Source organism: Melanotaenia boesemani, chromosome 9, assembly GCF_017639745.1.
Source record: "Melanotaenia boesemani isolate fMelBoe1 chromosome 9, fMelBoe1.pri, whole genome shotgun sequence".
Lineage (NCBI taxonomy): Eukaryota > Metazoa > Chordata > Actinopteri > Atheriniformes > Melanotaeniidae > Melanotaenia > Melanotaenia boesemani.
The window spans coordinates 995,078-1,019,712 of NC_055690.1; the positions used below are offsets into that span (position 1 = coordinate 995,078).

Genomic DNA, 24,635 nt, shown 5'->3' on the forward strand with positions numbered 1-24,635 from the left:
GACTACCAGGCTGGACAGAAGGTGTGGTTATCGACCAAGGACCTTCCCCTTCGGGTGGAGAATCGTAAGCTGGCTCCCCGCTTTATTGGTCCTTTTCCCATTGCTAAAGTGATTAACCCAGTGGCTGTCCGCCTTAGTCTGCCCAGGTCTCTCAGGGTACATCCCACGTTTCATGTCTCTCAGATCAAGCCTGTGATATCTTCTCATCTGGCTCCCACCTCCAGGCCCCCTCCTCCCGCCCGGCTCATTGCTGGTGGTCCGGTCTACACTGTGCGGTGCATCCTCCACTCCCGGCGTTGGGGCCGGGGTTTGCAGTACCTCGTTGACTGGGAGGGCTACGGGCCTGAAGAGCGCTCTTGGATTCCGTCCCGTTTTGTTGTGGATCGTACCTTGGTTCGGGACTTCCATCACTCTCATCCTCCCATGGTGGTCCGTCAGGTGCCGGCCGTTGAGGAGGGGGTTCTGTCATGGTGGCTGCTCTGCTGGGCTTCCAGTTCATTGATTAGGCTCAATGGCTCCACCTGCAGTTCCCTGATTGCTCCCTTGTCTCACCTGTGCCCTGCTCTACTTAAACCCTCTCCAGTCTTTGCTTCCCTGCCAGATGGTCAACTGCTCTTGCCTTGTTGAGACCAAGCCTTGCTTCGTGTTCCTGATTTCCTGTCTTTGACCCTGTTATGCCACGGATTTCTCTTGCCAGTCCCTCATCGGATTATCTTGCCCCAAGTCTACCTGGATACTGAACCCTGTTTTGGTCCAACCACGGATTCTGGCCTGCCCCGGATAAGTAGTCTCTTTCCTGCCACTCTGTGTATGACCTCTGCCTGCTATATTGACCACACTGTTTGGATATTGGATTGATGTTCTCATATTCAGAGCTTTTGCAGATTCCTGAATGCCACAGTCTTCCTGGAGCCTCCCTCCTCGTCCTGTCAGACTGTTCCAGTTTCCTGGCGCTTCCACCTGTACAATAAATTACTTTTTGCCTTATCCAACTCCTGTCATGGTTGAATTATCGGGTCCTCTGGGAAAACCCTTACAGTGACTGAACAGTTCAGGTTTTTTAAAAAGCTTAAAACAGACTTAAAACAACTAAAAACTAAAGTTAAGCAAAGTCGGGCAGAGCTTCTTGTACAGCATCTGTCCGATTTTTTTTTTAGCAGATCAAAGTTACGTTAAACGAAGCAGTAAACCTTTGTGGGCCAGAAACGACCTGGCAAGCATCAATGCAACAATTTTACAGAGAACAATTTAAATAAAAGCAGATCAGACATGAGCAGCACTTGACAGTAAGAGGTTAAAAGAAGGCGGTCATCGGTAGTGTGTGGTTAGACACTGATAGGTCACCGCTCAGTGGTCTGCTCTCCGTGGCTCTCATCCAGGAAGCACCGGCTCTCTCCGCCTCCGGGATGCACTGATTTGACCTTGTTTTCATCCGGGCAAACAAAGCAGCAGACTTCACCGGATTTATTTCACCTGTCAGCATCCCAAGAGCATCTTTTTTCACTATTCACCCACCAGCATGCAACTACGCCCCCTTGAGGTGAGGTAGAGTACTGCCTGCCTCTCCTGCTGACTTTTCTCTGCACTTTATTGTAGGTCAGCAGGAATAATTCTCTCTCACACACATTAAAGACATTACACGGACTGTGGAGAGTCATGGTGTATTTCTGTAAAGTTCATATTGGCAATATGCTAAAACGTGTCATGAACCCAGTTTGTACTGGATCACCAGTCAGAGGAGGCCCAGCTCGCCACGGCCTCACCCGGGATTTCTGCTCTGGTAGAGTCATACTGAAAATGTATTTTTAACACAGATCAATGAAAATATTAATATTTATTTTATGCACTTTTTTATCCTGACGCCTCTCTTGACCGCACGTCACTGCTGTCAGTTGTTGATTCACCATCCTGGTTTATTTCTGGTTCCTCTTGTTATGAAACTGTTTACATAAAGCAGCTGATTGTGTATGTACTGGCCCTGCTCAGTTTATTAATAACCCAATAGTCAATATGCATCATTTTACTTTGTCAATATATCATTGTGTGCGTGTGTGTGCTACCGACATTGATTCTGCACTGTTCCACCAGCAGCAGCATCTTACCAGCAAAGCGAACCTGCAGCAGGTGGAAATAAAGAACCAGAACATGTCTCAGAGTGGGAGGTATCTTTGAAGAAATGTTTGTTCTAAACGTGTTGAGCTGTAAACATGTTGCTCTGTAGATACCGAGACAACGTCAGAGACCACTGCTACTAGTGGGTCCTCCTCCTGAAAACCGTCGGTCTGGTGGTCTGAATGAGCTTTGAATGAAGCGTGCGCCCTCTGCAGGGTCATTAATAAAAGGCCAAGCCATGGTAACCAGAAAGGAACCCTGTCTCTATCTATCTATATCTTTCTCCATCCATCTCTTTAGACCAGCTTTCTCTTTCTCTAACTCTTTAAATACCCTCGGTCTAGTAAATATGGACGGGGCTCAGCTGATCCTAGTTTTACTGCTGGCCAACCAGAGGCAGTGGAGGTCGAGAGTTTGTGAACCTGGGGAGGGGTTAAATGGGTATTAATTATTTTTAATGAATACCATGTCCTTTTAATTTTATGTTCAGTATGTGTATAGTTGTGTTTCTTTAGTTACATGGCGCTGACAGATTTATTGATTATTTAAGACAAAATAGTGATGTGATGGCAAGTGTTTTTTGTTTGTTTTTACAAATCAAGCATGCAACAAGACAGAGTCAGTAACCGAACACTTATGGCCACTGAGCATGACATTCTTCATTATTTGGATTTTAGGGATATAATCATAGCTTTCTCTGCAAAAAAGACCAGAAGAAAGCACTTCTAAAAGAACAGTGCAGTGTGTATTGATAGCCTGTGCTGGTTTTCAGTTATTGTGGCTGTGGATTGTTTGAAAAGTAATGTTTATTATTATTTAGTTACATCATATGGAGGGTGACATTTAGGCCATGCTCTGTCCATGGTGCTGTGTGTGTGTGCTGAGGTTGTGTTTACAGGTGCATGGGTTCATAGGGTTTTTATAGCGTTGCTATATATTCATTATCATCATTATGTTCATGTTATTTAAATGTCAATAAAACTAAAAAATAATAATAATAATAATAATAATAATAATAATCGTGTAGACCTAGATATTTTTTTCTATAATGAGACTAAATTTGGAGGACAGGACAGGGCCTACAAAATCCCCACTGTACACAGTGTTGATGAAGCACTGCTTCCCCCTCCTGAGCCGCTGGATGGTGGACCAGAATTTTCTTTAAGCCATCCGAAAGTCATTCTCCATGGCCTCTCCAAACTCCTCCCCCGCCCAAGTTTTTGCCTTGGTGACCATTAAAGCTGTGTTCCGCTTAGCCTGCCAATACCCATCAGCCGCCTCTGGAGTCCCACAGGCCAAAAAGGCCCAATAGAACTCCTTAAGCTTGACAGCATCCCTTACTGCTGGTGTCCACCAACTAGTTCAGGGATTTCCGAATGACCACTAACAACCTTGTGGCAATAGCTCCACAATACAGGCATTGAACCCACCTCATCTGAGACATGGTTGAAACTCTGCTTGAAACAGTTGCTAACAATAGCCAAACAAATGTATCATGTGACTTGTGTTGTCCTGTAAATAAAGAAACATTCCCTTACTTTTGGCCATACAGGCTGCACTTCAAACTAAGAGACTTACCCTCATCTACTCTAAAAACAACACCGGCCGGTTTCTCCACAACGTATGTACAACCGGGGAATCATTCCAGGCAATGTCAAAAGGGTAGGCTACCCCTACCAGAAAAGAGAACCCGGACGAGCCACCATTATGTTACGTCCCGTTTCAGGGGTATGAGTGGGGTGCAACATAAAAGACAGTCGTGGACAGGTGTAAAAGTGAGAACACAGCATTTTATTGTGAAGAGAATAAATAAGGGGTAAAACAGGAAATCAAACCTAGCCAAGTGTTGGGGTTAAAGGAACTGCTGAAAGAAATAAACAAAAGTTAAATAAGAAAATGTACACAAAACCCCCCAAGTAAACTATACAAACCTTATGCAAACAAAAGTGTGCCTCTAACTCAGCGTGACAACTGAATAACAAAAGGTGCAGCAGTCCCAATAAACTAAATGAACACTCTCACCAACAAATTGCCTAAACTAGCCCAACACGACAAACAAAAGTTTAACACAAAGGATAACAGAATGGTTAACGAAACGGCAGAACACACACACTAATAAGGAACGCTGCTCAAACCTAAACTGTGTGCAACACCAAGGTAAGCCCAACTTAACAAGACTATAATACTGTCCCCAAGGGAACCATGAACAGCTAGGGTTAACCCGGCTGTAAATACAAAATAGTCCCTAACTCAAAAGTCTACCCTTTAGCACAGCAAGCACACAGAACAGCAACGCCACCATAACTCTGCCAAAGTGAGGGGAAACGGCCTGTGCAGTCCAGCTTCTCCCTCTCGGATGATCTCTGCAGCAGCCCTTTATTTCCTGGACTCCAATAAGCGGCAAGGCGATTGGCTGGCCGTTGAGCCAATCAACGGGGAGGAGAGTGAGGTGCGTCTGATCCAGCCACTCCGAACAGACACCAGGGCCTGGCAATTGTACGTAGGATGAGCCCCAGCTGTCGGCACTGAGCAGCAGGCTGTAACACAAGCACAATGTTATATACTGTAGGGTGAACACAAACTAAGATTCTCTCCCTTTTTTTTCAGGTTCTTATCAGTTCCAGAGTCAGAACCAGACATGGAGAAGCTGCATTCAGTTTCAATGCTCCACATGTCTGGAACAAACTCTCAGAAAGCCTCAGATCAGCTGAAACACTCTGTTTATTTAGATCCAGGTTAAAGACCCACCTGTTCTCTGCTGCATGGAACTAGTTTTTATTTAGAGTCCAGATCTGGATCTGGTTCTGTTAAGCTGGAATCTTTAAACTGGATCATATTTTAATACTGTCTTTCCCCACACTGGAACTTTATTTCTTGCATTTTATCTATTTTATTTAAGGTTTTCTTTCTGTTTTTATTTAATTAATTTTATTTCTTTTAATCTTTGCTTTTTTTAATGCACTTGTATTGCTTTCTGAACCAGTGGTGATGTCATGCATGATGCGCTTTCTCTCTGTCTCTGTCCTCCTGCCTGACCAGCTTTGTACAGTATGTGGACTATCCAACACATGGAGATAGGACACTAGATCTGTTCTCTGTCAACCTGAAGGAGACATACAGAGCAGTACCTCTCCCACCACTGGGAAGATCTGATCACAACATGGCCTGCCTCCAACCCACATACAATCCTCATGTACAGAAGCTTCCTGTTACCACCAGATCATTCTGGAAGTGGTCACCAGAGGCAGGGGATGCAAGGCTTTGAATGCCCAGACTGGGATGTACTGCTGGAAGAGCAGGAAATGGATATAGACAAGGGTGTCAACACCATTACAGACTACATCAGCTTCTGTAGGCACACTGTGATTCCAGTTAGGACTGTAGGTGCTACCCTAACAATGAATGGTCGATCACCAGTGACATCAAGGGCTTCCTGAACTGGAAGGAGATGGCATTCCAGGAAGGAGATAAGGAAAAGCACAGGAGTGTACAACGAGAGCTTGAATAGATTCTAAGGCACAAGCTGGAGTACAAGAAAATGGTAGAAAAACAGCTGGAGAACAAAGACTCCATAGCGGTGTGGAAAGGAAGGAAGGCCATCACTGGCCACAAACTGAAGAACTATCAGTCTGTGGAAGATGATGTAGACAGAGCCAACTTCTTCAACCAGTACTGCATCAGGTTTGACAGTGGAGCTTCTAACACCTCTACTGTTGCCCCTCTGCCTCTACAGCTGCTTCTCCCACCTCCACGGCTGCTCCTCCCACCTCCACTGCTGCTCCTCCTGTCTCTACAGCTGCTTCTTCCACCTCCACGGCTGCTCCTCTCATCTGTAATGGAAAATTTTATACACATAACCCTCATAGTTTGTATTCTACACTTTGTATTGGTAAAAACCCTTGGCTTGTGGTTCACTGAGGGAGGAGAATGACTGTGTACCCAGATAAGGATATAGTGAGCTCCCCTTCCCCCTTTTCTTTTCTTCCTTGTACCAGGCCTTGAGGGGTTTACTACAATGACCTTCGACCTCGATGTTATCAGCTCATGCTCTGGCTCTATATTAACCAAGCACACATGTACCTCCCCAGACTCGTGCAGCCAAAACTTCTTTGACTGTGGGATTCTCATTGCTAATCAGCTCTTAATTAAAATACTTTGTTTGATTCTCACTTAGTGTGTGACCTTTGATAATAAAATTCCACTACACATCTTTAAACTTGCTCCCTCCTCCTCTGTTGCTGCTCCCCCACCACTAACTCTGCTGACCCCCCTCCACTACATCCTGAGCAGAAGGGCAAAGGCCCAGCCCAGAGCCCAATGCATCAGCACTCCGGACGCCCACCCGCCCCCAGCAGCCCACGCCACCACACCAGGGGACCAGAGAGCCCCAGGTTGCACACACATATCCTGGTCGGGCCCAAGGCACAGCACCCCCACCCACCCTGATGGAGCCCGCGGCATGAGGGGAGAGGGCGAGGAGGAGAGCAGACTCCACTCCCCATGAGCCCTAATCCCCCCCACTGTCCACCAGGACCCCTGCCGCCCCCCCTTCCCCATACCCCTTCCTTCGTCCCTATGGACACATTGTAATCCCAAGCGTACCTGCCCGGCATCGGATCAGCCCGACCCAAATGGCATGCCCAGGGCAACCAAGCCCCCCCGAAGCCCAGGCAGGGTCTCCCAAGCCAGAGACCCGGTCCCTGGAGCACTCCCCCCCCCCCCCGACTGGCTCCCACCACAGCAACCCGGCCACCCAGCCCCAGGCCAGCCCCCCGACAGCCCCAGACCCCCAGTCGCCCCCTCGGCCCACCCCCAGGGAGCACCAGCCTCCAGGCCACCAAGGCCCTGGATCCGGTCAGACACACAGTGTCCCACTTAATGACCCTCCCGACCACCGACCCAGGAGACTGAGAGTTAACTGACTGGTGTTTAATGGATGCCGATACAGTCTCTAGACTGATGTGATCCAACAGGAGATTTCTGTACTGGTCATTATTTAGATTGTTTTTAGACTTCCAGTGCACTAGAATAGTTTTCTTTGCGATACATAAGGCCGTGAGGACCATATGTGCTTTGTTAGTGTCTATATTGATGTCACTTATGTCACCCAGTAAACAAATTTTAGGACATGCAGGAATGTTACATCTAACCCATGTTGATAAATCCTCACAAACCTTATTCCAGAACTTTTGGACAGGTGCACAGAGCCATAAAGCGTGTAAGTAATCATCTGCTGTGTTACCTGTGCACTGTGTGCAGATATCTGAGTGCTTAAGACCCACCTTGAACATCCTTTGTCCTGTGTAATGGATTTGGGCCATATAAGTTAGCTAAGCAAAACTTCATATTTTGAATAGATAATTTTACTATGATGAAACTTTCTTCTGGATCTGTGATAAGGTTGACTTCTGTGAATGTTACTTTTCTATTTATCAGAATGGCTACCCCTCTCTGTCTAGAGTTATAACAGGCTGAGTAAACATGAGGAAACTGTTGTAGAGAGGGCATTCACTGATGTTTCTGTCATATGAATCTCCTGTAGGAACACAAGGTCTGCCTGCAGGTCCTTTAATCTATTAAAGATTTTTAGTCTCTTCTCTCTGGTCCCAGCTCCGTGCACATTCCACGTGATAAATCTAAGTTTGGTCCTGCTTGTGGTGAAAAAGTGAGTGTTGGATGCTTCTTGTTGATATAAATGTGCATGTGTGTGTGTATAAGTGTATGACTATGTATGTTGTGCTGTGTGCCTGTGTTGAATGTTATTAAATGTACTTGAATTAATAAATGTGAGTGTTGGTTTATATATGTGGGTATTACTAAATGTACTGTGCAGCTTAGCATTAGTGTTATATGGTTCCGTGAGGTGGTAGCTAGAAAAAATAAAAATAAAAATGAGTGCAGAGAGAGAAAAAGAAGAATAAAGTGGGAGGAAAATGACAAAAAAACGGGGGGGGAGTGGGTGGAAAAAAAAATAAACCCATAAAAAATAAGTCCATTTTTGTGAACATTAGAAACTGGCAGTATTATTGTCTAATGGGTTAGGGTTAGGGTTAGGGTTTGTTTGGCAGATAGGTTAGAAATCCAGAACAAGGAGGTCGAAGCCTGAGGTTTCTCTCTGAGATCTGAGGAGAGTCACTTGAATCATCCAAAAACTCTCGAGGAAAATTCTTTGAACAACTGTTTCGGTGTTAAGAGTAAATGTGTTCTGTCAGAAAAACTTGCCAGTTTCAGTGTTATTAGTGGTTTCCCTCCAGACATTGTACACGATTTATTTAAGGGAATTGTACCGTATGAAATATCTCTGTGATTGACTGTATTTATTTCCAAAAGGTATTTTACTTTGGAAACTTTAAACAAGGCGATTGAATATTTTCCCTATAGATGGACAGATAAAACAAATCGGCCTCACGCTGTTCCACTGACCTATGCATCCAGTAAAACAATTGGTGGAAACGCACATGAGAACTGGAACTTGCTAAGATTTCTCCCACTACTAGTTGGACAGAAAGTGCCCATTGATGAGCCAGCCTGGAAACTCCTTGCTGACTTGAAAAACATTGTGGAAGTTGTTGTTTCTCCAGTTCAGACTCAGGAATCAATTGCATATTTGAACATGAAGATCTCTGAGCACAGAGTTAGATTTAAAGAGGTTTTTCCCAAGTCAAACCTTCTACCCAAACATCATTTCTTAGAGCATTACCCTCATTTAATCTGTGAGTTTGGCCCACTAGTTGCATTGTGGACCATGCACTTCGAAGCAAAGCACAGTTTCTTCAAAAGAGTTGTGCGGCATACAACCTGCTTCAAAAATGTACTTCTGTCCTTAGCACAAAGACATCAGTTTATCATGGCCCATCATCTTCACATGAGGAGCTTTCCCAGTTCCCCCCTACAGGTAGCAAATGTTTCAACTCTTCCCACTGATGTTTTGAAAGAGGACATTGCATTTGCTCTCAAACAGAGGCACCCAGAGTTGGATGTTGTGTGCTTGGCTAAAAATGCGACGTACAGTGGCCTGAACTACTGGAATGGAATGATTCTTGCACATGGCTCACTGGCAGGACTGCCTGAATTTGCGGAAATAATTCAGATGATTGTTGTCAAGGATAAACTGTTTTTCATCGTCAGAAATCTCAGTGCTTGGTACTGGGAACATTACAGAGCTTATGAACTGAAAACATGTCCTACAAAGAAGACCAACTTCCATACCCACTGGCTGACTACACAATTGGAGGAATGCGGACCATAACACTCAAAAGATATATACATGTTTAAGGTCAGTCCTATGGTGGAACATTATAAAACGTTAATTTAAAAAACTTAAAGGTCCCATATGATAAATTAAAGTCTATATTTTATTATCACACTGCACTAAAGTATCTTTGTAATTCACAATTCATGGTCTTCATTTACTCAAAAGATAGTAGGACATTGAGACTTGTGTTGGTTCTTGGAAGCTACAACAGAATAATTAATCTCCCTCTTGCTCTCTATCTCGCTCTCTCTCTCCTTCCTTCTCCTCTTTCTCTCTCTCTCTCTCGCTCTATCTTTTTCTCAGAGAACCATGGCTGAAATCACACCTGTTCGATTGCTGGTATATTTAAATGAAGACAACAACGTAAGAATGGAGCTATGCAAGGGGATTCCATACTCATTGGAAGAGCTCATTGATGAAGTCAAGAATGCATGTGGATTAGAAGGATGTATAAGGTTGCAGTACAAGGACGCTGATTTTGGGAACATATTTGTGAATCTGACCTCAACAGCTGTGATTAAGGATCTTTCCATTCTCAAAGTAATCCAGTTAGACCCAAATTCCACAACCGTTTTCTTGTACCCAGTTGACCTCGCAACGAGTAGCAACTCTTCATTCAGTGTGGACAGTGAAGAATCCTCAGTGTCGGCACGTACAGATGACACCATACTGCTCAGCAGCCCTTCCTCAGACCCACTTAGAACACAGCAGTGGCCACAAGTCATCCAAATCCCATGCTTCTCCTTCGACACAGAATGTCAACTTCAGAGGGCAAATGCAGAGTACATGAAAGACCAAACTAGACTGACACCTAGCTCTAAAATGCTCTCAGACATATTGGAGAAAGTAGCTGAAAGTATCTATGCATTCACACCATATCCTGAAGACTGTCACTACAGTGATGTTGCTGAGGCACTAACAAGGAAGCACCCCTGTCTAAGAGAACCAGGGTCTTTCAATATGAGGTATGGGTGGAAACACAGACTAAAGATGAAAATGGGCAACTACAGAACACAACTTAAGGCCCACGGCACAGCTTTCGAGCTCACAGTGAATTCTATTAAATCCAAGACTCCAGGGGACACATACCCAGCAAGAAACGTGAAGAGACCTAGACGAGCTGAGGTCAATCATTTTCCATCTTTGCCATGTGGTGAGACTACAGATAGCCTGGAACAAGAGAGGATTTCCCTTCTGTCAGAAATACTGAAAAGAAACAACCGACAAACAATAAAAGAAAAGATGGCAAAGACATTCGGATACCGTAGACAAGAAATAGTGCACAAGCAGCACAGCATTGAAGACATCTTAACGAGGTGGCCAGCACTTTTCCAGATGGAAGAGGTATGTTTTTAGATGCAAGGCCTCTCTGACCCACCAGTCACTCAGACATCCGTCACTCATCCGTGTACTTGATTATACAATTGTAGGAACAAAAAGAAACTATTTTTTGTTGGGAGACTGTCTTAATATTTTAAAATGACTGATTAGAAATTCATAAAAGCTGATCTTCAAGCAGTTTGATCCAACCTGCAGCTCTTTTTTGATTATTTGATTGATGATTAAGTGTGGATTTATTTATACATTTCCAAACTTCTTTCTGCATGCTCTGTTTCTATTATTGCAGATCAATGCTGAGTTCTTGCGAGTTACAGCAGTTCCCCTGAAGACAAAGTTCTTGGCTCAGTTGGACAAACACTCCACCAAACTGCTGGAGGTCATCAGAAGCAAGGGAGGACGTGTGAAAGAGCAGACCACCAATACCTTGAAAGCTTTAGATGAGGTATCTATGCCTGAGTTGGCTTTCAGTGGGATCCATAGTTAAATTGTTGTATGTATGTGTGAGAAAGTGATATTTTAATTTAAGTGTTTTTACTTGAAATGGTTTTTAATTAAAACTGTTTTTACTCAGACCATTGACATCACCATCAGAAGAGAATGCACCCTCAAATCTCTGATGATCTACTTGGGCGAACCTGTTCATCACCTTATTAAAGAATACCAGGTAAGGTCATTTCTCATCTCTCTAATTAACAGAAGAAATACCCAGACACCCATTTTTTTTTTCTCAGATGCAACATGGCACTAGGCATGTGAAAAAATGAACCAGATTGATAGCCAGAATTGAAAATGGCATTCATATAAATAAAATCTCATTAAATCCCATTCTACATGACACTAAATATTTCCTTCTAATAAATTGTCTTTGTCTGTTGAATTTCCTTTTCCCAGACTCCTTCACCTTTCTTGTAGCACAACCATCAGTTAAGACTGATGGTGGTGCTATCAGTAAAGTAAATAATCACACACAGTAAAGTGTTCAGTATAAAAAAAAAAAAAAAAAGTGGGGATACTGTTATTACTATTGTGCTTTGGCACAGGTCTCTTTTAGTTGTCCTCATTTTTGGCTTTTTGGTGTGTGCAGGATCTGCAGGAAAATGAGGCTGGCGTACTGGAGCAGGAAACCATGGCAATCTTCGTCACTGGGAAAGAGGATTCTTTCCATTCACCTAAAGACATTAAGATAGTCATTGATGGGACACCGGTTCTGAATGAGGTGCCCTCAGTTGCAAAAGCTGTTGCCATGCTCTTCGGGCTCACAAATGCACTCAACTTAAGGTATCCAAAAAATCTGCAGTACACTCTGGAATTTGTGCAAAAAGTCCTGATGGAGCTTGGTGGGAAAAAGATGTCCAAGAAAGTTTATAGGCTGAGCAGCCAGCTTTACAGCCCAGAGTAGATGGAGTGGATTTTTATTGGCTCGTGGGATGTTATTTACCCATTAGTGGGAAAATGTGATTGTTACAGTGTTTTCTTAGGTTCCTGTTCAGAGGTTGAATGACTCCATTTACCAAATTTAAAGACTTCTAGCATCATGGGCACAAGTAGGCAGTGTGCTGATAATCTGTAGAGTATTTGTGCTGCAGTGTTTGTGCAGATTTTGTTCAGACCAAGAGAGGCCCATAAGCTTTCTGACATGTTTGCATGTAAGAGGTTTGCACATATCTGAACACCATGTTTGTTCTTAGGGTCAACTACTGTTGTATTGTGTTGCATGTACTAGAGTATTATTTTCCATATGTATTTTACTTTGACAATTTTGAAAGTCGAACATTTGCAAATTCTTTTTCGTTTTTTTTTTTTTTTGTCTTGTTTGGTTTGCTATCAGGTGATTTATATAGAAAAAAGCTTGCCATGTTACATGTACAGTGTTACTGTTTGTAATTCAGTAATTACTTTTAGTTGCATATAGTATTTTGTTAAGGTCTTTTCAGGAGTGACATTGGCAGAATGTTACCATTATAAGTAAAGTACAATGTTTTTTATTTTCCCTCAGTTCTGATACAAGCACCAATGTTATGGTTGAGAATAAGCAAAATACTGTTGAACAATTATTAAACAATAAATAAATCTTGTAAAGATGTACGAGTGCAATTTAGAATATATTAAAATTGATTTTTAAGTCAAATTTTATATAGATTAATATATGAACACTAACCTTTGATTTGAAACAACTTAAAAAAGGTAATTTGCTCCTAAACTCAAAAAAAAAATCTTTAGATGAAGTTAAAAATTCCAGGTTAGATTAAAATAGGACAATGGAATTAAATAATAAGACCAAATGATTTATTTTAATTTAAAACAACAACTTAAAACAAATGGATTGCTTTAACTTCACAAATAAGTTTACATAAAATAAAAGTTGTTAGGTTAAACTAAATTAATTATTAACATTGGGTTAATGCAATGATAATAGGTGTGACAGATTACCTTATTTTTTTAGGTTGAGCCAGTGTTAAATTCTTTTCAGTGTACTCTACTATTAAAACCAGGTAAAGACCCAACACTTCCATCCAGTTACCGTCCAATTTTATTAATAAATGTAGATCTTAAAATAATCAGCAAAGCTTTGGCCAGAAGGATAGAAAAAACAACCCCTCTAATAATACATCCTGACCAAACAGGCTTTATTAAAGGTAGACATTCCTCTACTAACATGCGTGGATTAATTAACATCATAGATTATTCTACTCTACATAATCTGGAATCCACAGTCATTTCTTTAGACGCAGAAAAAGCATTTGACCGAGTAAACTGGAAATTTTTATTTGCAACGTTAAACAAATTTGGGTTTGGGTCATCTTTCATAGATTAGATAAAATTATCATATAACAACCCAAATGCATGTGTGAAGACCAATGATCAAACCTCTCCAAGCTTCTGTTTGCAGAGAGGAACCAGACAGGGCTGCCCGCTTTCTCCATCACTCTTTGCTATTTTTATTGAACCCCTAGCTGCTGCCATAAGACAAAATAAAGAGATTAAAGGAATCCATGCCAAAAATATAGAACATAAAATAAGTCTTTATGCTGATGACGTATTACTTTTCCTCCAGAACTCACCGACATCTCTCCCCCAGACAATCACACTTATTAACACATTCTCATCAATATCTGACTACTCTATTAACTGGTCTAAGACTATTATTATGCCCATCAACTTTGACCTACAAAACACACCCAATACTACAATACAGTCTGGAAACATTAGATATCTAGGCATAAACATTTCCCCCAGGTTATCAGAACTAACAAAGCTAAATAATGTCCAGCTACTTAAAACAATAGAGGATGATCTCTCACAGTGGAGGCGCTTACCCATATCACTCATGGGGAGGGTTGCCACAGTTAAAATGATGGTTCTATCTAAAGTAAACTACCTGTTTTCAATGATACCCACTAAACCATCCTCCAGCTGGTTTAAGTCACTGGACTCACATATATCTACATTTTAATGGAAAAACAAGCCATCACATATCAGTCTAAAAACTTTACAACAGACTAAAGATAGAAGCGGATTGGAGCTACCCAACTTTAATCATGTTTTCTTAGCTAACAAGCTGCAGTATATCTCCAAATGGCTTAAACCTAGCAGTCTGGATGAATCATGGTTAGATGTAGAGCAAGCATTGTGTGAGGATGTGTTTATCTCTGACCTGCCATTCATCAGCTCAACCATCAAAACACATCAGTGTTTTAAAAGTATTAATATCAGTTCCTCTTTAGTGGTTTGGTGGGAATTTCTAAAAATAACCAAATCCTCACTTTTTCCATGTAAGTTTACACCCCTCTGGAACAACCCTGACATCCTGCAAAACAAAAAGCTTATCAATTTTACTCACTGGAAAAATAAAGGAATAAAACAGTTAGAACATATAATAGAAAATGGAAACTTCTTATCATTTAATATTCTCACTTCACAATATGGAATCAGTAACAAAACATTTTTAGAATATCACCAGCTTAAATCTATTATATGTAAAAAATATACCATTAATCAATTAAACTTACAGCTACCTATTAGGGTGGCAGAATTCATGAGTCTCAATGCCCCAAAGCTATTATCAAAAACATATAGACTATTATCTAAACTAGAAGACTCAATCTGTCTTCCAACTTCAAAATGGGAGGGTGACTTATCCAGTCACTTTAATAAAGATAAATGGTCACAAATATGTTTAAACACCTTTAAAATGACTAAGAATTCAAATATGCAACTAACACAATTCAAAATTCTGCATAGAACTCATTATACAGGACAAAGGATGTTCAGGATGGGTCTGTCACAATCAAACATCTGCACACACTGCAATGAAAACACACCAGATAACTACCTCCATGCCTTGTGGTCCTGCCCACCTGTCCGCAGGTTCTGGCTTCAGGTATGTGTGGACATGTCAACATGGTTTAAATGTAATATTTCTGCAAACCCTGCACTGTGTCTATAGGTGACTTAGGTGACATTAATATGGCAATTAACTCTGCACACATGATACGCACAGCATTATGCATTGTAAAGAAAACTATCCTTGTGAACTGAAAAACCAAAAATAATCTGTGTATTCAGCAATTTAGGAATCTCTTAGTTGACCACATCAGTAGTGAGACAATGTCTGCCTCCTCAAAGAACTATTTGGCTGAATCTCATTCCCTCTGGTCCCCTGTGCTTAGTTCCATCACTTAGTGTAGGTGGAGGACTGTGACCTCGTTGCTATGGGGGTTTGAGAAATGGCCGGGAGTGACTGGTGGTTGCAGGTTCTTTTTGGTTTCCCGTGGTGCGGGACCGGGCTGCTCTGCGATAGGGGTGGCTCTGGGTCTGGCTCTGTCGGGGGCTGTGGGGGCCAGCGGTTGGAGTCACCTCGTGGCGGGTGGTGAGGCCACTGGTGACTCCTGGGTCGGTGGGCGTCGGTCCTGGGCCGGGCGGCCAGGCTATACCGGGGCGGGCTGGGCGGGGGTTCTGGGCTCTGGTGCCTGGGGGTGGTCCTCCTCCCTCCGGGGTGGTGGGGTCCGTGTGTGCCGGGGGTCTGGGCCTGCCCGGATGTGCTGCCATGGTGTGGGTTGGTGCATGCCCTGGTGTCTGGTTGCCGCCCTGGGACCCAGGGTAAGGCCCGGGGGCAGGAGGGGTGTAGGGGTTTGAAGGAGGGCTGAGTGGAATTCGGGGGATTATAGAGGGAAGTGCTGGGGTGTGAGACAGGCATGCTTGTATGTTGTGTGTGCGTCTATGCTTTGGATGATGTTTGTGTGGGTGTGGGGGTATGTTTGTGTGCGTGCGTATGCATGTGTTAGGGTGAGTGGGGGTGTGCCTGGGGAGTGAGAGTGGAAGGGTTGTATGCTGTGTGAGTGTTTATATTGTGGGGTGGGGCTGAGGAGGCATGTATGTGTTAGGATGGGCAGGAGTGTGCAAGGAAAATAGGTGTGTGCATCTGTCTCTGTGCCTGGGCGGGCCTGGGGGTGGTGTGCCATGGGTCTGCCGCTGTCCCCATCCTCTCATTCCCTGTTAGGCATGTGGGGGGGGGGGTGGGTACCTTCTTGGGTCGGTGACGACTCACTGGCTGTGGTCCATGAATGGCCTGGTCTTTGGGGGGGGGCCTCTCCTGGCCTGTCTTGCCCTGGGGGACCTCCTGGGGAGCGGGGGTGCCTAATGCTTCTAGAGGCTCAACATCCAGAGGGAAGTTTGCTTGTTGGGCGGGGCCACTTAGGTGGCACGGCTCCCGGCTCATTGCGGTCACTGCCCCTCAATTTTAATTGCACACAACACACACTACATAAACAGTCAGGAGCAGGGAGGGAGAGGGTATTGGGGACCTCTCACACCCCTGTTCCCCCTGTGTGTGGCCGGGGGCGGGCGGGGGTAGGTGGTTGCCCCGGGGCCGGGTCCCGGGGTGGCTGCGCTGGTGGGCTGCTGGCTCTGTGGGTGCTGGGTCGAGCGGGGGCGCTTGGGGCTCGCTGTCCTCTGGTCCACCTGGGGTGTCCCCCACGGGGCATGGTGGGTGGGTTGTGTGTGGCGTGACTGTGTGGTGGTGAGTGATTGTGGGTGCGGCACGGCGGAGGGTGTGAGTGTGGGGTTATATGGGGGGCAGATTGGAGTAGGTGGGGAGTGGGGGGAGGGAGCCAATAGCACCCTGGTTCCCGGGGTGTGCGGTTGGAACATCGGGGTGTGTGCTGGCCTATGCCGGGTGGCTGTCTGGGGGAGCCTGATCCTCCTAGGCATGTTGCGGGCCCTCTGCCTTTGGGGGGTGGGGCGGCCGCCTCTGGGCTCCTGGGGCCCTGGGCTCTTCGCTTGGGCTGCCCTGGGTGGCCGGTCCCTGGCGGCTGCTGATCTTGGCCCACTGGGACCTGTGCCCCAAGACCGTGGGGGGCTCTTGCTGGAGCTCTCCTCTGCCGCCCTTCGAGTGGAGCTGGAGTCGTCTTCATGGTGGGGGGGCTTGGGTTGGTGCTCATGGGGCTGCTGCTTGAGGCCCGGGTCTCTGGCCCTGGTCTGCCTCTGACCGCCGTAGAGGCGTGGTCGCATTTGCACGATCTCACTCACCACTCTTCATCACTGATCACTCCTCTTCCTCATCCTCTGCATGCTGACAGTCACTGAGTTGTCCAGTGGGTTTTTATACTAAGAGATTTTTTTTCTTTTCCTGTGAGTTAGTATCTGGTCGCTGTTATGCTACTTTCATGATATGTCTTTTTGATTTGTTTCTTATTTAAAAACTCTTAATGACTAGCAGCCCTGTTTTTTCTGTGTGTGTGTTTCTGTTTTTGGTTTTGTAAAAGTTGTAGGAAATTTTCTGGTGTGTTCATGTACAGTTGTAACAGTTTGTTGTCTGGTGATGGTGTGGATTGAAGGGTCGTTGCTTCTGTCTGTGATGTTTTTGTCTCCTTTCTTCTTTCCCTTTTTATCTTTTTGCTATTTTCCATTTTTTTCTGTCCCCTCCGGTCAGGTCCAGCAAGATTACATAGATTCCATGATTCAAAGTAAATAAAATAAATAAATGAATCAGATTACCAAGAGGAGCCCTACCCATAGGTCTCCCCTTGGCAGAGCACATTTCTTCAGCACGATACAGCAACCAGATTATCATTTTGCTTGCTATGATGCTGGACAGGACATGTTAAAAAAAAAAAAAAACAAAAAAACAAAACAAAATGAAAAAAAACAGAGCAAATCCCCATAGACTCCTATGTTAAAAGACCAACTTCACAGCAGAAATAAACATGTTTAAAGCCTGGTACAAAAAATTCATTTTTAGGATTAATAGGTCAAGTTTACCTTCATGACAACTGTGAGGGGGGTGAATTGCTTACTAACTCATCCGTTTGGATGTTATTTAAGTTTGGAATTTAGCATGATTAGGGGCGTGTCCTTTTGACTGACAGGTATCCAATATCTGTGGCAAGAAGGGAGAGTGCAACACAACCGCAGTTTTTAGCCGCCTAACAGCATGCCTTAGCTTTAGCCCGCCTACCTCTGTTAGCTGGTTAGCTACTGTTAGCTCTGGGTTAGCTCGGTTAGCTCTTAGCTACAGGCAGCTCAGAGTTTGATGGGTGTCAATCATCCACCCCCACCTTCACAGTCCCCCTCTCAGCTCCACCTCTTTGCCCGTTTTTGGATTTTCTGGGACTGACGACACGCATGATGCTGCCAAGATGGCAACGGAGGGAGCCACCCAATGAGCTTCACTTTTGCTCTTCAGAAACCTACAGGTGACGTCACGAAGGCTCCGTCTATCTTTTATATACAGTCTATGGGCCTTGCCATGAATATAATCTATTTATACAGCCAAGAGAACCATTAACCTTCATGGAGTTCAAAACTAGGCTAAGAAGGTTTGAATGCACATTGCTATCGTAACAGACACAGAACCTATGAAGTGATGACGGCAAAACACAAAGCATTCAGACCAAACATTAAAGATAAAGAAGGGAAACACTTCACTGGGAAATGCTTCATTTGTGAGAAAGTGTGGCATGGAGCAAAGGACTGTAGAAACAACAAAAAGGAAACTCAGCAGAGCCACACAAGAGCAACCATCTCTGCACACGGTGGGAACAAGATAGAGACCATTTCAGAAACACTGGGGACTGTACATCTGTGAGAGAGGAGCAAAGACAGGTGAAGGAGGAGAGGGACACATTCACTCTGAAAGTGAATGAATACAGACGCGTGGACAAAATTGTTGGTACTGTGCCAAAAATCTTCGTGGGGGAGAATCAAAAATGATGCCGAGTCAAACTGTCTTTCACAAGTTTATTATACCAAAGAGAAATAAAAAAAATCATGCAGTCGAGCATGCAGAGAGATCTCTCTGGTCAAACAAGGAAATGTCACAAAGTTATATAGATCTCTGATCACGCCTTTACCAACAATCATCATCATGCATGACTCGATGGGGATATCTATTAAAGGTTGTTGCTAGGAGGCAAATTTTGAGAGAGTTCTCCATAAAACGAAACTAGACTAATTCTTGAGACAGCAGGTGATCTTTGCTCTTCACTTCACCCTGCTAGTAAACAGGAAAAGGGAAACTATAAAGAAAACTGGCCAGCGTCTGTAAGTTTCGTTGAACTTTAGAGTGAAAAGGCCACATGATAATTTGTAAGTGTAACAGTAACGCTTCATCCCATGACAGCTTTAATAAAGTTTAGGCCAGCTCACACAATAATTTCTATCACAATACTCCCTTTTGATCCTACTTAGGATCAACATTAGACAGAAATTATTTGTGAAATCAAACGCATAAAGCAAAGAAAATAACAAGAGATAAAAATAACAAAAGAATAAAAATCACTCCAAGAGCATCAGGAAGATCACACCTGCTAAGGTTTAAGAAAATCCATCATAAAGGAGGATTAAAAATTATTTACACTTCTGCTTCAGATTCTGAGTCTGAGGAGGAAGAGATGGAACCACCATCAGGGATAGGAACAGGAGTGGGGGGAAGGAGGAGCAGAGGAGTCTTCTGCTTGAGGCAGGGGAGAATACAACAACTGAGGAACTTTCTCGCCCATCGCAGTATTAATGAGCTTAACCAGGAGGGCTCTGATACATGGAATGCAGCAGCAGCCACAGAGGACAAGAATAGCTGCGCACACAGCAATGGACATGAGAATAGATGTAATCAAGGCCTTATATTTGCCAAAGAAGCCATCAAACATGGAGGTGTCTACACCAGAATGCTCTTTCATTTTGTTACTAAGAGAACGGAGGCCATCCACAGCCCTAGTTAACTTGCCCATGGGAGCAGTGTTATTAGGGATAAAGGAACAACATTGTTCGCCAAATATGGAACATACACCGCCTCTTTCTGCTAACAGCATATCTACTGCAATTCTATTTTGGAAGTCATAAGGGAAGTTGCAAGTAGTTGCTCGTGCACGGCTGCTAACCCATCACGAGTATAGTTGGCCAAACGTTGAACATTATAATGGATATCATTTATGCGATCTACGTTCTTGTTGGGTGTTACAGGGAACAGGGCAGAAATTATAGGGAAATTCTCAAAGCCAGCAGATACCTGGTCTGCTAATTTATATTCATCTGGAACACCACGAGGGACACCTATGGCGTCAATATTCGCTTGGTCAGAAGTTCAAGGAGACATTTTGCATTAATACCGGGAGTCGGTGGTACTACTCGAAGAACAGGGCGGGGTCCCAAACAGACTACACAATCGCCGTCAGTTGCTAGTCCGTTTTGTTCTGCTAACAAAAGCCAATTATTTGTGGTGCTGGATATACCAGTCATAATTTCCAGGTAGTCATCTACTGTTGGCGGTTCACTATACACAGTTATTGCAGTTTTAAGTGTGGTACGTGGTCCTACAGAAATTACACCTGGGGCTGAGCTGTTCGGGGGCGGCAGTGGCTGGGGGCGGCAGTGGCTCAGGCGGTAGAGCAGGTCGTCCAATGATCGGAAGGTCGGCGGTTCGATTCCCGCTCCCGCAGTCATCTGTCGTTGTGTCCTTGGGCAAGACACTTAACCCTCCTTGCCTCCAGTGTTGGCATCGCTGGTGTATGAATGTGTGGATGAATGTTCGGTGATGGTCGGAGAGGCCGTAGGCGCAGACTGGCAGCCACGTTTCCGTCAGCTTGCCCCAGGGCAGCTGTGGCTACACACGTAGCTTACCATCACCAGGTATGAGTGAGGAGTGGATGAATAATGGATTCACACAATGTAAAAGCGCTTTGGGTGCCTTGAAAAGCGCTATATAAATCTAATCCATTATTATTATTATTATTAATCTTGGGACACATTGCTGCACACAGAGAAAGGAACGTAAGGATCCTCACCGCTGGACCACACAAACAGAGTCATATGATAGCAAGAGTTATTGTATCTTGCATCCTGTGGGGGAGGGTGAGAGGAGAGGGGAGAGGCAGTGGTGTTGAAAGTCAGAACAAGATGGGTTTTTGTCAAAGAAAGTGTGAGGCATTTACGCCACAGTTTTGCTTCACTAGTAGTCATATAGTTATCGGGGGACCAGTCAGTACCTGTATATGCAAATATCTGGCCCCAGCCGCTTGTACGGCAGGCTGGGGCATGGGACAAGTACCAGGAGGAAACCCTGTTTCAGCACAGCATTTAGCTAGTTTGTTTTTCAGAGTTCCATTTTCACGTTCCACAGCGTCTCCCCTGGCCGGATGGTAAGAACAGTGCTTTCTGACATCTATACCAAGATGCAGGGAGATTTGGGAAATGGCTTCATTAGCAAAATGCGCTCCATTATCACTAGATAATTTTTGAGGTATTCCCCATCTGGGAATGATTTCACTCAGCAGAGCTTTAGCTACAGCAGAAGCATCTGCTTTTGAGGTTGGGAAGGCTTCAACATATTTTGACCACATGTCCACTAGGACGAGGCAGTACTTTTTCCCTTCTGCTGGCGTCAGTTAAATGAAATCCAGCATTACATGTGAAAAGGGACCTATTGGAGGTGGATGAGCAGCCTGGTGGGAATTTGGTTTAGCTCTGCCGGAATTATGGCACGCACAGATCATACATGATTGAGAAATTTTTTGTGCATAATTTGTGAAACCCTTTGTGAACCAGTGTTGTGTTATGGCACTCATCATACCTCCTTTTGACACATGGTCAACACCATTTGTCAATTTGGCATAATGAGGGAAAAGGGCTGAAGGAAGGCATGGTTTGCCGTCAGGGCCGAAACAGCCACAAGATGTGTGTTGTGCATTTGCAAGTTTCCACAGGCGTTTGTCATCAGGCGTGGCCAAGCTCTGCAGCGCTGGGAGCGAAGATGGAACTGAGAGGGAGGTGGAAAAGAGGCATGGAGCAGAGGGTGGGGGGAGGAAAGCTGCGGCCTTTGCAGCAGTGTCGGCACGTGCGAGAAACAGGATCAGGAGAGTTAGTGTGAGCAGTACATTTACATACAGCCACCTGTTTTGGGAGAAGAATGGCAGTTAGGAGATCAGCAATCAGGTTATGGTGGAGGATGGGCTTCCCATCAGATTTCAGAAATCCACGGTGGTGCCAAAGAGCACCAAAGTCATGCACAACGCCGAATGCGTAGCTAGAGTCGGTGAAAATTGTCACAGATTTGTCAGCGGAAAGTTTACACGCCTGAGTTAAGGCAACTAATTCAGCTGCTTGCTCTGAGTGGCGGTTGGACAGCGACGCGGATTCAATGGTGTCATGGTCAGAGCAAACAGCATAGCCAGAACGGCAGTTGCCAGTAGAATCGCGGAACGAGGAACCATCAACATGCAACACAAGGTCAGGGTTGGAGAGTGGCTGATCGAGTAAGTCTGGGCGGGGGGAGCACGTGATGGAGAGTTCAGCCATGCAATCATGTGGGATGCCTTCATCAGGGGTTGGGAGGAGAGTGGCAGGGTTTAGGACAGTGCAACGTTTAACCGTTACATTGGGAAGTTCCAGAAGGCAGGTGTGATAACGAAGGAAACGTGACATGGAAAAGTGAGAGGTTCTGTGTTCAGACAGGATAAGATGAACAGAATGAGGTACCAGTAGAGTTAGAGGGGAATAGCCCACAATATCCCTAAAGGCAGCAAGAGCTTTTTCAGCTGATGCAATTCCTCTAAGACAGGGAGGGAGGCCTGCAGCAACAGGATCCAGTTTACAGGAGAAATAAGCAACAGGCGGCAGAGAACCTCCATGGTCCTGTAGGAGAACAGAGGTCATGCAGCCACCGCGCTCATCCACTGTCTGAGTGAAGGGCTTTGCTGGATCAGGGAGGCCCAGAGTGGGAGGAGACTGCAGGGCCAGCTTTAAAGCAGTGAAGGCTTCCTCAGCTTCAGAGGTCCACTGAACAGGAAATTTCATGGGCTTAGAGTGAGTCAGAGCAGAGAGTGGTTTAGACATGACAGAGAAATTAGGGACAAAGGCTCTGTAGTAAGAGCATAAACCAAGAAAAGACAGGAGCTGTTTTACAGTCACTGGTTTAGGAGCCTGCTGGATGGCTGTGAGGTGCTTGGAGGAAAGAGACTTGCCCTGGGAGTTGATGGTGTGTCCCAAAAAGATGACCTCGGGCTGCACAAACTGCATTTTGCTGCGGCTGGCCTTGTGACCCTGCTCGGCCAGGTGGTGGAGGAGGGCGACAATGTCAGTTAGGCACTGTTCCCGGGTCGGGGCACAGATCATCAAATCGTCTACGTACTGGATGAGGGCGGAGCCTGGAGTGGGGGCATAGGTGGACAGGGAAGTGGCCAGGACTTGGTTATAGACTGTGGGAGATTCAGCATAACCCTGTGGCATCCTAGTGAAAGTGTAGCTTTTCCCTTGGAACTGAAAGGCAAACCAAAACTGAGAGTCAGGGTGAACAGGTACACTAAAAAATGCATTTGCCAGGTCAACTACAGAAAACCATTTGGAGCCAGGTGGAATATTAGAAAGGATAGTGTGAGGGTTTGGCACAAGTGGAGCACGACAGTGAACTGCAGAATTAACAGCTGTTAAATCTTGAACAAAACGATACTCATCTGGCTGGCCTGGGCGATATTTCTTCACAGGAAGAATGGGTGTGTTAACTGGTGAGTCATTACAGGGGCGCACTACACCTGACTGGAGGAGAGAGTGAAACACCGGAGCTATGCCTGCAGCAGCTTCAGGGCGAAGTGGATATTGCGGCCTTCGAGGGAGGAAGTGGGACTTGGGAGTAACCACTAGGGGCTCACAGTCTTTGATCAAACCTACATCATACTTTCCTGTGGCCCAAACATGTGGGGGAACTGTAGTTAGGGCTGCTTCTAAGTCAGGTTCAAGAGAAGAGGGGGAGGATAGAAGGAGAGGGGTAGGTGGGATCTGAAGAGCCTGGACAGAGCAGAGGTTGTGGACAGTCTGGATGAGAGGCATGCGGCACATGGCCAAAGAAGGGGAAAACTGGACAGTAGGATCAGGGGTGCTTGTCCAATCTGCAGCCTGGTTGCAGGATTTCGTCCAGGGGCCTAGGTCACGCCATTGGTCAGTGGAAGATTTATCGAGAGAACTGTGAGGGGCACTACCAGGGACTTGGAAGAAGGGGAACTGCTCTGGGGTCAGAGAGACTGACAGGGCACAGCGGGAGGGTGACCAATAAAGGGTTGTGGTAGACAAGCTGTCTTCAGCTTGTGATAAGAAGCTGTCAGCGAAGGGCAGGATCCATGAAGTTCGCAGTCTGTCAAACGAGTTTGCGTGCCAACTTTACCAAAGAAACAGAGCTAGAAAAGTTTAACCACCACTGATAAACACATAAGGTGGAGGTCAGAGGGTGTTTTACCAACAGATGAGATCGAGAGGCAGGGAAATAAACAGTCATGCCTCCGGGAGTCGATCGGAGCTCGAGGCCCAAAGTCAGCATGAGGTCTCTACCTAGAAGGTTAAAAGGAGAGCAATCAGATAACAGAAAGGAATGCTTAAAGGATGTCGGGGCGATTTGGCATGTAAGGGGAGCGGTGAAATGTTCTTTGGTTTCAGTTCCGCTAGA

The 24,635-nt window shown here is 45.0% G+C and overlaps 1 protein-coding gene across 1 annotated transcript; it reads left to right on the top strand.

The window, feature by feature from the left end:
- The first annotated feature begins 10,429 nt into the window (after positions 1 to 10,429).
- Positions 10,430 to 12,242, top strand: LOC121646602. The gene is made up of 4 exons (XM_041995698.1): positions 10,430 to 10,711; positions 10,995 to 11,150; positions 11,280 to 11,372; positions 11,793 to 12,242. Exons 1-4 carry the CDS (start codon positions 10,610 to 10,612, stop codon positions 12,105 to 12,107), a joined length of 666 nt encoding a protein of 221 aa, XP_041851632.1. The 5' UTR covers positions 10,430 to 10,609; the 3' UTR covers positions 12,108 to 12,242.
- The last annotated feature ends 12,393 nt before the right edge of the window (positions 12,243 to 24,635 follow it).